Raw genomic sequence first — 11,551 nt, forward strand, 5'->3', positions numbered from 1 at the left:
GTCTCATTTGGCTCATTTGCTTCGTCTATCTTATTTGGCTCACTTGTCTCATTTGTCTCGTTTATCTTATTTGTCTCAACCAAATTTCGTCATCGTTGTGTTTGTCCAAACAGTTCACCATATCTCAAGTGCTCATTTCTCTCTCAACCCCTTTTCGTTCGATATTACCCGAAACGTCGCAATATATTTTCGTTTGTCCTTTTTTCCGATCGAGTTTGTCCCAGAAGGAAAATTTTCCGCACGAAATGCCAAAAGCCCATAGCTTACACTTGACCTCGGAATCCCTACCCCACTTCAACTAGGATTTACTATCAGGCCTAAAGGCTCGCCAACACCTTCGTTTGGCCCAAGGTTTGACCTTTTTCCTCTTCTCTCTCTTTCTCTAGTAACAGTAGCATAGAATCAATATATTTGTCCCTGGAGCGCACACACTTTTATTGCACTTGATCCTTGGATGATGGCCACTTTGGGCTTTTTATTTCTCGACAAAAGTGTAATCCCTCTGGAGCTTTCCGATATTTTTGCGTCCCCGGAGCGTAAGTGAGAAGCGTTTGTGAAAGAGAGACACTTTCTTTGAATCATTAATTACAGAACCCCGGATTGTGACAATCTCCACTCACTCACTAGTTAATCCTTTTACTCAAATCCGTCCCCGTTGGGGACGTCGAGACGTCCATCCCGAGACAGTTCACGCGTGGGATTAGAATTGAGATAATTCCATCAATCAGAGCGAGCCATAATTCCATATTCCAAGTGTCGTCGTCGACGACGACACTCGTGCGAGTTTGCATTAGAAAGCGATTCTTATTTACTTATGGCGAGACGAACCGATTGTGAGACAGACGGCAAAGAGAGGTGGGACAAGGAGGAGGTTCAATTTTTCATCCACTCGTCCCGGGGAAGACACGACGACGAAGATGAGTTATAGTCTGGGCTCCACCACGGAAACATTAATCACACCCTCCACATCCGGTTTGGTCGGCGAGGAGGGCGGGGTGGTGGGACGGCCGGGTCAGGTTGGGTGAACTGCAACTTGGTAAACATGGCCCTTGGTGTTGCTTGTGCTGACCTAATTTTAAGAACATTTTTCTCAAATTACTATTATTGAATTGGTCTTTGTTGTCTCAGTTGTCTCAATTGTCTCAATTGTAATGGTTGTCTCAATTGTCTCAAATGGCAAACATTCTCCTTGAGTTTCACAATCTTAACTGCATTAAATTATTTCATTTCTCAATCAATCAAATTGTTTAAATTGATCCAATTATTTGAATAATGTTGATTTTTGTGTTGTCTCACCTGTCTAACTTGTCTTAAATGTCTAGGCATTGTCAATTGTCTTAATTATCCCAGTTATTTCAAATGCTTTTTTTTTGTTTTTTCGATGTTGTCTAGCTCGTCTTACTTGTCTCACTTGTCTTACTTGTCTTACTTTTCTTACTTGTCTTACTTGTCTCACATGTCTAGCTTGTCTCACCTGCCTAACTTGTTTCACGTATCTGATTTGTTTCAATTGTCTCTATTGTATAACTTGTTTGATCTGTTACCATTTTCTAATCTGTCTAGGTTGTCTCAGTTGCTTCAAATGTCTTAATCGTATTTGCTAGCTGACTTGTCTCATCTGTCTCATTATATAACTTTGTCCCATTTGTCTCAATGATCTCATTGATATAAATTATATGAATAATATTTTTTGGAAAATTTGTCTAACACTTGTCCAACTTGTCTCACCTGTCATACCTGTCTCACGTGTCTCACTTGTCTCAATTTCCAACTGTTTAAATTACATTTTCTCCATTATCTCATTATCTTCACTATCTGAATTGTGCTTGTTGTCTCACCTTTTTTATTTTTCTAAGTTGTCTCAGTTATCTCAGTTATCTCAACAGTGTCATGTTATCCAATTGTCTCAGTTATCTCGTTTGTTTCAATTATCTTTGCTATCTTTAATATATTTTTAAGATCTGTTTATGAAATGTGTCAGTTGTCTTAGCCATGATTTATAATTTGTCTCAAGTCTCACTTGTCTCCGTTTGCCAAGTAAGTTCAATTGTTTCAGTTGCTTCAGTAGTCTAACTTATTCGATTTGCTTATTTGAGTTTTTTGTTTTAATTAGTTGTCCCAACAATTTGATTTATCTCACTTGTCTCACCAACCTGAGACAAGTCAGTTTTCTAAGTTCTATTGATCTTGATTTTTTTTGGCTTCTTCTGTGCCAAGGGTTACGCCTGCAAAAGAATAAAAAGCCTCCTTCTACCGGCTCATCATCACTTGCAGAAGCACTCAAGCTGCCCCGATAAGTGATGGAAGTGTGACGACAGAAGACGTCTTCCTTTTCCGACTCGAAGCCGTGCATTTGATTTTCGCAAAATTTGCTACAATCAAGCTACGCTATTGATTTTTTTATCAAACTCTTTAAAATTCTATTCAATTTATTATATTAAAAAGAGCGTCGTTTTCATGAAATCGATTCCAAGCAAAAAAAATCGGGACGACTTCTCTTTTACTCATTCATCATCGACACCGACTCTTTTCCACTGCCGGTGGAATCCGGCGATCCGTTTCAGGATGATTCTGGATAGGGAAAAGGAAACGAGCTTCATATGACAACTAATCAATCTTTTGTTCGCTCATTTGAATTGCTATGCTATGCTATGCTCACTTCCTGATTGGGGACGGTGCGAGTCCTTGCCAGGACTTGGAATAGTGTTACAGGATTTGCTCAGGAGAAAGATGGCTGTGGGACACGGAATGTCTCGGTTGTCTCAAGTGCTTAATTTTCTCAAATGTTTAAAAAGTTCTTTTTATAGTTTTTGCTTGTCTCAGTTGTCTCATTTTTTTCAATTACTTATTGAATGTATTCAATGTCTCAACTGTCCCAGCAACATCGTGTTCTTCAATGTTTTTTTGAATTAAAAGTGTCGTTGTTGTCTCAACTGTTTCATTAACAAGGTGTTTTGTTTATTGGTTTAAGAATTCCAGTTGACAATGTTGTCCCACCTCTCTCAATAACTTACATTTTAGTGTATCAAGAATTCAATTTGTCATTATTCTCATTATTGTCTCATCTGTCTCAACAATATTTTGTTTTTCAATGATTCGAGAATTCAGGTCGTAAGTGTTGTCTCAACTGTCTCAAGCGTCTCTTTAAAATTACGTTTGTTTTTTTTTTTAATAAATTATGAGTTGCCATTATCATCCCACTTGTCTTAATTACTTAATGTTCTTTGTTCTTTCTAGAGTTTGAGTTACCATTATTCTCTCAATTGTGATCTAAGATGTTTCTAGAAATAAGTTTTTTTGTTGTCTCAAGTGTCTCAGTTGTCTCATTAACATTTGTTTTTTTTTTAATTTTAGGAATTTAAATTGTGATAGCTGTCTCAGCTGTCTCAATCACATCATATTCTTTAATGTTCCAAAAATTCAATTTGCTATTGTTGTTAAGCGAATTTTAAGTTGTCATTGTTGTCTCAACTGTCTCATAAAAATGACGGTTTTCCATGTTTCAAGATCTCAAATTGCGTTTACTGTCCCAGCTGTCTCAATTACATCGTGTTCTTTAATGTTTCAAGAATTCAATTTGTCATTATTGTCCCATCTGTCTCAATATCATTTTGTTCTGATAATTTCAGTAGCCATTGTTGTCTCAGCTGTCTGAAGTGTCTCATTAAAGTTAAATTGCCATTATTTTCTCAACTGTCCCAATTATTTCATGTTCTTTAATCTTTCAAGAATTTATTTTGTCATTATTGTCCCATCTGTCTCAAAAACATTTAGTTCATCAATGATCAGAGCAGTCATTGTTGTCTCAACTGTCTCAAGTGTCTCATAGAAGTTACAGTATGTAAAAAAAAGTATTTACACCCCTTGAGCACTATGCACATTTTGTGATGAAACATGTAAAGAATTTAAAGTTTGACAGGAACCTAGTACTACGTTTTGTTCAGAAACTCATGCCAAACATTTTGCTACAAACAGCTCATGAAAAGATGATTTCTATAAAAAGTTATATAACAAATACTATTACGAAAATAAAAAAGGTGCAAAAAAAGTTTGTACACCTTTCGAAAAATTAACATAAATAATGTTATTTATTGACAAATCACCATAAATCCAGTCTCCCAACTCCAAATAGGCATCCTTGACTGATTAAAAAAATGATTTGGATTGAATATAAAGTTTACTAACTACTTAGTATAAAAGTTTATATAACTCTGGAAATTCTATATAAAACTTATCTAAACTTAATTTTGCAAACTTTAAATTCAACTAAATGTCAATATATTACCATAGAATTGCTAAATAAACATTTTGGAGTGGGTATAACACCGTTTTGGGGGTATTTGTATCGATAGAATAGATTTTTCGTTGGAATTTCGTACCAACCCGGAATTACGTCGTCGGAAAATCCGCCGGCATTCGAACCGGTCCATAATTCTTAAGTCAACCTATGTGGCATCGAAAAGGGCATAAAATTTCCGATCTTTTGATACCCATACATCTAGGTTTTCTATAAAACCCACGTTTTTAAATACCTGGGCAAAAAGTAAGTTTGATCCACGAGAACAAAAATTACGAAATTCCATACATTTTTGGCAGATTGCTCAAACAAAACCATAACAACGTTTTTACCTTTGTCATTATCATCTCAACTGTCTCAATTACCTCAGATTCTTCAATGTTTCAAGAAATCAATTTGTCATTATTGTCTCATCTGTCTCAATAACATTTTGTTCAAGAATGTTCTGAGAATTTAAGTAGCCATTGTTGTCTCAGCTGTCTGAAGTGTCTCATTAAAGTTAAATTGCCATTGTTGTCTCAACTGTCAAAATTACTGCATGTTCTATAATCTTTCAAGAATTCACTTTGTCATTATTGTCCCATCTGTCTCAAAATTATTCATTTCTTCAATGTTCAGAGCACTTAAGTAGTCATTGTTGTCTCAACTGTCTCAACTGTCTCATAGAAGTTATATTTTTTAATGTTTCAAAAACTTAAATGGTTAAGTTTTTTGATTTACAAGAACTGAAATTGCCATTGTTGTCCCAGCTATCTCAATTACATCGTGTTTATTTTCAAGAATTCATTTTGTCATTATTGTCTCATCTGTCTCAATAACATTTAGTTCTTCAATGTTAAGAGAATTTAAGTTGCTATTGCTGTCTCAACTGTCACAAGCGTGTCATCGAAGTTGATTTTATTTAATTTCAAGAATTCAAGTTGCCATTCTTGTCTCAAATGTCTCAATTACTTCATGTTCTTTAATCTTTCAAAAATCCACATTATCATCATTGTCTAATCTGTTCCAAACGAATTCACTTCTTCAAAATTCAGAGAATTTAAGTTGTCATTGTTGTCTCAACTGTCTCATCAAAGTTATGTTTGGTAATGTTTCAAGAATTCAAATTGCCATAATTGTCTCATCTGTCTCAATAAGCTTTAGTTCTTGAATGTTCAGAAAAGTTAAGTAGTCATTGTTGTCTCCACTGTCTCATAAATGTTATGTTTTTCAATGTTTCGAAAATTCATTGTCTCAACTGTCTCAATCACTTCATAATCTTCAATTTATCTCAAAGCTCTTGACTTAAATTACAATTTTTGTCACAATTAAACTCTGATCTTTAAGGTTTCAAGAACTCAAATTGGCATTGTTGTCTCAGATGTCTCATAAACAACAGTTCGTTCTTTTTTTTAAATTTGGGAGTTCAAATTGCGATTGCTGTCTCAGCTGTCTCAATTACACCACATTCTTCAATGTTTCAATAACTTAATTTGTATTATTTTCTCTTTTGTCTCAATAAATATTGATTCTTCAATATTAAGAATAGTTAAGTTGACATTATTGTCTAAACTGTCTCAAGCGTTTATGGGACACTTGAGACAGTTGAGACATTAATGGCAACTTACATTGAACACTGAAGAACTATATGTTATTGAGACAGAAGAGACAATAATGACAAGTTAGGTTTTTTTTTTAAATTTCAAGAACTCAAATCGCCATTGCTGTCTCAGCTGTCTCAATAACATTTTATCCCAACTGCTTCTTATGTCTCAACATTTCGCTTTAGACTGTTAGGCCAGTCTCATCTGCTCAAATTCGGCGTCCATTCTTTCCGTTCATACCCGAAAACCATTCGCAAATAAGATCTCAGACGACTCGGCAAACGCTGTGAGTGTCTCACCCGGCTGTCCCACCATCCCTGAAATCGTCTTGCATTGCTCGCAACCGTTCCCAAGACAGTCGAAAGGAAATCAATCAAGGCAAGAGGTGTGCGCATCGTTAGCGAAATTAAAGTGCAAAATTTGTAATTGTTAAAATGAATTTGCCAATAAGTTACGTTGCTTTCTGGGATGGGCAAAATTTCGTCACGTTTCGCAACTATCGTTGCACTTTCAGCAAATCAAGTCAGGTTAGCTGATTAACCATTCAGAAGTGCTGCTGCTCCAAAACTTGCTAATTAGTAGTCGTTCGTCCCTTAAACTTTTTTTTTCCCGAAACGACAGTTGTTCCGGACAGAAAAATGGCACCATTGTCACACTTAAATTTCTAAACTTTACAAGCAAAACGTGCCACTTGCCTGCTCGTTCGTGCTCGGCAGAACGACTCACAATTGCTCTCCAAAGTGCATTAACCAACATTTCATGCTCTAGTTTGAGATGGCAGATTTGTACGCTAAGCAATTCTGCCACTATTTTTGAAATTACTTTTTTTAAATTCTCAAACTATTCATTTTTTTCCAAATTAAATTTAAAATTTTATTAGAAGTTTGTTTCAACTAGAAATCCTGCAAAGAGGATTACTCAAATTCGAAAAGTTCCTCCAAAACTAGCAAAAAAGTCATGTTCGAAAACATGAAATCTGCCATCATCACCTTCTCCGTGACACCGAGAGAAAACATCAATTTAGGCTAAAGTTTTGCCCGCTGGATCGGAGTGGCGTGACGACGTAAGGACGACCGTCTAATTTAAATTCTACACGGCCAAAATTGGCGGCATGTTTGCGAGTAGCGATGACAAGTTTGCTAGTTTTTATTTCGGCGTAAAATTCACGTCATGTCGTTCGGTTTTTGGAGTAGTTTTGAAGTGTCGAATGTTCTGGAAAGGTTGAAACATAAAAAGCAAAAAAGCAAAAACGCAAAAAAGCAAAAACGCAAAAAAGCAAAAACGCAAAAAAGCAAAAAAGCAAAAAAGCAAAAAAGCAAAAAAGCAAAAAAGCAAAAAAGCAAAAAAGCAAAAAAGCAAAAAAGCAAAAAAGCAAAAAAGCAAAAAAGCAAAAAAGCAAAAAAGCAAAAAAGCAAAAAAGCAAAAAAGCAAAAAAGCAAAAAAGCAAAAAAGCAAAAAAGCAAAAAAGCAACAAAGCAACAAAGCAAAAAAGCAAAAAAGCAAAAAAGCAAAAAAGCAAAAAAGCAAAAAAGCAAAAAAGCAAAAAAGCAAAAAAGCAAAAAAGCAAAAAAGCAAAAAAGCAAAAAAGCAAAAAAGCAAAAAAGCAAAAAAGCAAAAAAGCAAAAAAGCAAATAAGCAAAAAAGCAAAAAAGCAAAAAAGCAAAAAAGCAAAAAAGCAAAAAAGCAAAAAAGCAAAAAAGCAAAAAAGCAAAAAAGCAAAAAAGCAAAAAAGCAAAAAAGCAAAAAAGCAAAAAAGAGAAAAAAGCAAAAAAGCAAAAAGGCAAAAAAGCAAAAATGCAAAAAAAGCAAAAAAGCAAAAAAGCAAAAAAGCAAAAAAGCAAAAAAGCAAAAAAGCAAAAAAGCAAAAAAGCAAAAAAGCAAAAAAGCAAAAAAGCAAAAAAGCAAAAAAGCAAAAAAGCAAAAAAGCAAAAAAGCAAAAAAGCAAAAATGCAAAAAAGCAAAAAAGCAAAAAAGCAAAAAAGCAAAAAAGCAAAAAAGCAAAAAAGCAAAAAAGCAAAAAAGCAAAAAAGCAAAAAAGCAAAAAAGCAAAAATGCAAAAAAGCAAAAAAGCAAAAAAGCAAAAAAGCAAAAAAGAAAAGCAAAAAAGCAAAAAACCTAAAAAGCAAAAAAGCAAAAAAGCAAAAAAGCAAAAAAGCAAAAAAGCAAAAAAACAAAAAGCAATTTGATTTGAATTTTTCGGTAAAACAATTTGCATTTCATAGAATCAAGAACCATGATCTATTTCAGATCATGATTAATTGTGAGTCTTCTGCCATGAGTTTCACCTTCCACTCTTGCTAATAAAACAGCGATGATGGAATGTTTTGTTTTGGCTTCAATAAACAACGAGAATTCCAATCCAGTGCCAGCAACGCCAGTGGATTGATTATTTTTCATCAAACTGAAATTCCAATGATCCATTTCATTTCATTTTAAAACCTACTTACCCCGTTTACTCCACCGGGAGCTGCTGTAATCACACATAAACCAGACACAGACAGACAGTCACACCAATACACAGAGAGAGGGTTGAGTGTATTATCCTTGTTTCCCTTCCACCACCTTCTCGTTTTTCCCCTGTGAAAATGATCCCGGAAGTCCCTCTGGCCTGCTGTCCTAGCTGTTGCTGCCGTAGCACACGGATGGAAAATCTCATTTATTTTCATCACAATCAATTTTGATCCTTACCTCACCGCCACCCAACCACCCTCTCGCTTTCTCCCTTTCTCCACAGTATCAGTCCTGGCTGCTGCTGCTGCCCGAATGATTCTGGATCAAGCAGGAACGCTGTAATACACACTATGGAGAACCTATTAAAAAATTTCCTTTTTTCCCCGCAATTTATCCTCCCTCGCCACTACCTCATTTTTTCCTTTCCTCGCCGCTCTCTGCTCTCTTTCCTGTGAAAACTGATTCTGAAAGTGAGAACCAGCGAAACGAAAATGATGCGATTCCACTAGTGATGTGAGGGAAAATTTTCTGGTTTTAAATTGTTTGTTCAGAATAATCGAACTAAAATTATATACAGTTGCAGAAAGTTTCTTCTCATCATTACATTCTAATTACAAGTGATTTTTCAATACAATTTTACAAGTACAAAATTAACCATCATCGTGCAAAGCATTTCATGAAAAATGCTCACCCAGTCCCAATAAATTTATTTTATCCTTTTGTTGATTAACTTTTTTTCAACTTTTCAATCAATTCAATTTTTTCTTTTCGTTCGATTTCTACAAAAAATATAATTTCAAAAATTTCAGGAATTTTATTTTACATAATTTTCTCAAAGTACGAGATTTTCTATGTAGTTTTTTTTTTTTTGCAAAATTGGAGTCATTTTCTAAATAACATGAAATTATTACAAAAAAATTTAAAATTTTGTTGTGTTGAAATCATAACTAAACAAAACTAAAATTTAGAAAAAAAAATCATGTTTTCATTATTTTCAATATGCAAACCGATTTTTCGTTATGGCAATATTTCAGTATTTTGAAATAGTAGGATAGAAATTGAGTTTTAAAAATAAAGTTTTGTGAAACTTTGAGTATTTTAAGTCATAAACTATGTAGAATAAAACATTTATAATTCTAGTAGTTTGACTCCCATATCACAAAAATAAGATTTTTTAGGTCCGTTTTTCGAGGAATTTTGCAAAATTTGCGCTTGATTCTTTAAATCAAGTGCTATTAATTTTTATTCTTATGATTTAAATATTTAATTATGATCCGACTTTGTTTATTAGCAAGATTTATCTTTTATGAAATTTATAATAATTTTCTCCAAAAATTCAATTCAGCTAAAAAAACGGTTTTAAGCGAAGTGAAATTTTGATTGAATTTTCAATTTATTCCAGTGGTTTTGTGAACTGGTCATCTTTTTTTTTTTGCAAATTACCATATCTTTTTTGAATTTTTTTTTGAAGTGTGCAATATGGTTATTAAATTAAGTGTTTTTTTGCTTGTATTTTTGCTAAATTACTTTTTTTAATATAAAATTTCACACCATAACATATTTTGATAAAACCCTATTTTAATCAAGATTTTACTATTTTCAAAAATAGGGGGTATTTTGTAAAAAAAAATAGTTTCACTTAATTTGATACCCACATTGCAAATTATAAAAAAACATATTATTTTGATTAAAAAAAATATAATTTGCAAAAAAATTGTGATTTAAAAATATTATAAAAAAATAAAGTGAATATGCAAACAAAATTGTTCGTTTGATTCTTCGTTTGATACACATATTGTGAATTATCAAAATTTGAATATTTTCGAAAAAATACGGTATTTTGAGAAAGATTGATTTTTTTCACAAACTCTTGTTAATTGAAAGTTCATTAAAAATCTATTTGATTGATACTCATTTTGAAAATTAGTATAAGGGTTTTTTTAAATTAAAATGTTAGTATTTTACACAAAAAAAATGTTAAAGTAAAAATGCATACAAAATATTGTTTTGTTTGATACCCTAAATGCAAATCATGAAAAAATAAATATCTCTGGACAACAGTATTTTATTTATGGGTAACAAACGAAGCGAAAAGAGAATTGCATTTTCAATTTATTCTAGAGGTTGTGTAAATTAATACAATTTTCACCAAGTATCGTATTTTTTTTAATCACTCAATTTTTTGAAAATGCATTGTGGATTTCAAATAAAGCGAAATTTTGCGTGTATTTTCACTTAATTACTTTTTTTAAATGCAAAATTTAACAAAAAACACATATCTTTTCAACTGTATTTCATATTATGATTTTTAATTTAAATTTACAATATTTTTGTAAAAGTTTGAGTTCTTTACAAAAAAAAAATTTTTTTTTGTTTTAAATGGTTTTTAATTACGTATTTCAAGCGTTAAAAAAACAGGAAAAGTACAGCTAGCAAATATTAAGATAACTACCAAATATCTTCTCAAACAACATCTTATAATTCCATCTTAACTGCCTAATATGTTCCTAAAATTTCACTACTGTTGAAAGTTGAATATTAAAGTGAAAATTCATACAAAATTTCGCTTCGACTGATTCCCATAATGCAAATAAAGGAAATTCTAGTAATTACGAAAAAATACTGTATTTTATGAAAATTTGTCTATTTTGCAAATAAAAACTCTAATAATGAAAAATGCATAAAAAGTTTCACTTCGTTTGATACCCACATTACGAATGATGAAAATTAGAATAACTTCATAAAAAACATATTTTGCAAAATTTTTATTATTTTACTAAAAAATATATATATGAAAATGCAAACAAAATTGTGTTTCGTTTGATGCTATTGCGAATTTTGAAAATTTGAATATATTCTAAAAATAAGGTATTTTGTGAAAGTTTGTTTTCTCCTCAAACTCTTATAAAGTAAAAAATAATAAAAAATATCTTCGATAGATACCCATTTAGAAAATTTTATAAATGTAAGCATATTATAAAAATAAAATTATACAGTTGAAAATTAATACAAAATTTCGCTTCGTTATGTATTGCAAAACCTAAAAAAATAGAATATCCCGAGCAGACGGAAATAACTTGGGAAGGTCAGTTTTTGATATTGTGAGAAGATCGAAATATGTTATTGGGATGATCGGATTAGTTGTTAAAATAACAAAAATCAATAACAAAGATTTGTTCGAAGAATAACTTAAACTGTTATTATGTTGTTATTGCAATAA

The 11,551-nt window shown here is 32.3% G+C and overlaps 1 protein-coding gene across 1 annotated transcript in view; it reads left to right on the top strand.

Annotated features, from left to right (window-relative positions):
- LOC120428435 (ring-infected erythrocyte surface antigen-like) overlaps positions 1-8,647 on the top strand; it is a 60,666-nt gene extending 52,019 nt beyond the window's left edge. Inside the window, exon 3 of the mRNA XM_039593446.1 lies at positions 8,615-8,647. Within this exon, the coding sequence (XP_039449380.1) occupies positions 8,615-8,647 (33 nt within the window). The remainder of the gene's footprint in view (positions 1-8,614) is intronic.
- Positions 8,648-11,551: the final 2,904 nt, after the last annotated feature.

The sequence above is a fragment of the Culex pipiens genome, chromosome 1, assembly GCF_016801865.2.
Source record: "Culex pipiens pallens isolate TS chromosome 1, TS_CPP_V2, whole genome shotgun sequence".
Lineage (NCBI taxonomy): Eukaryota > Metazoa > Arthropoda > Insecta > Diptera > Culicidae > Culex > Culex pipiens.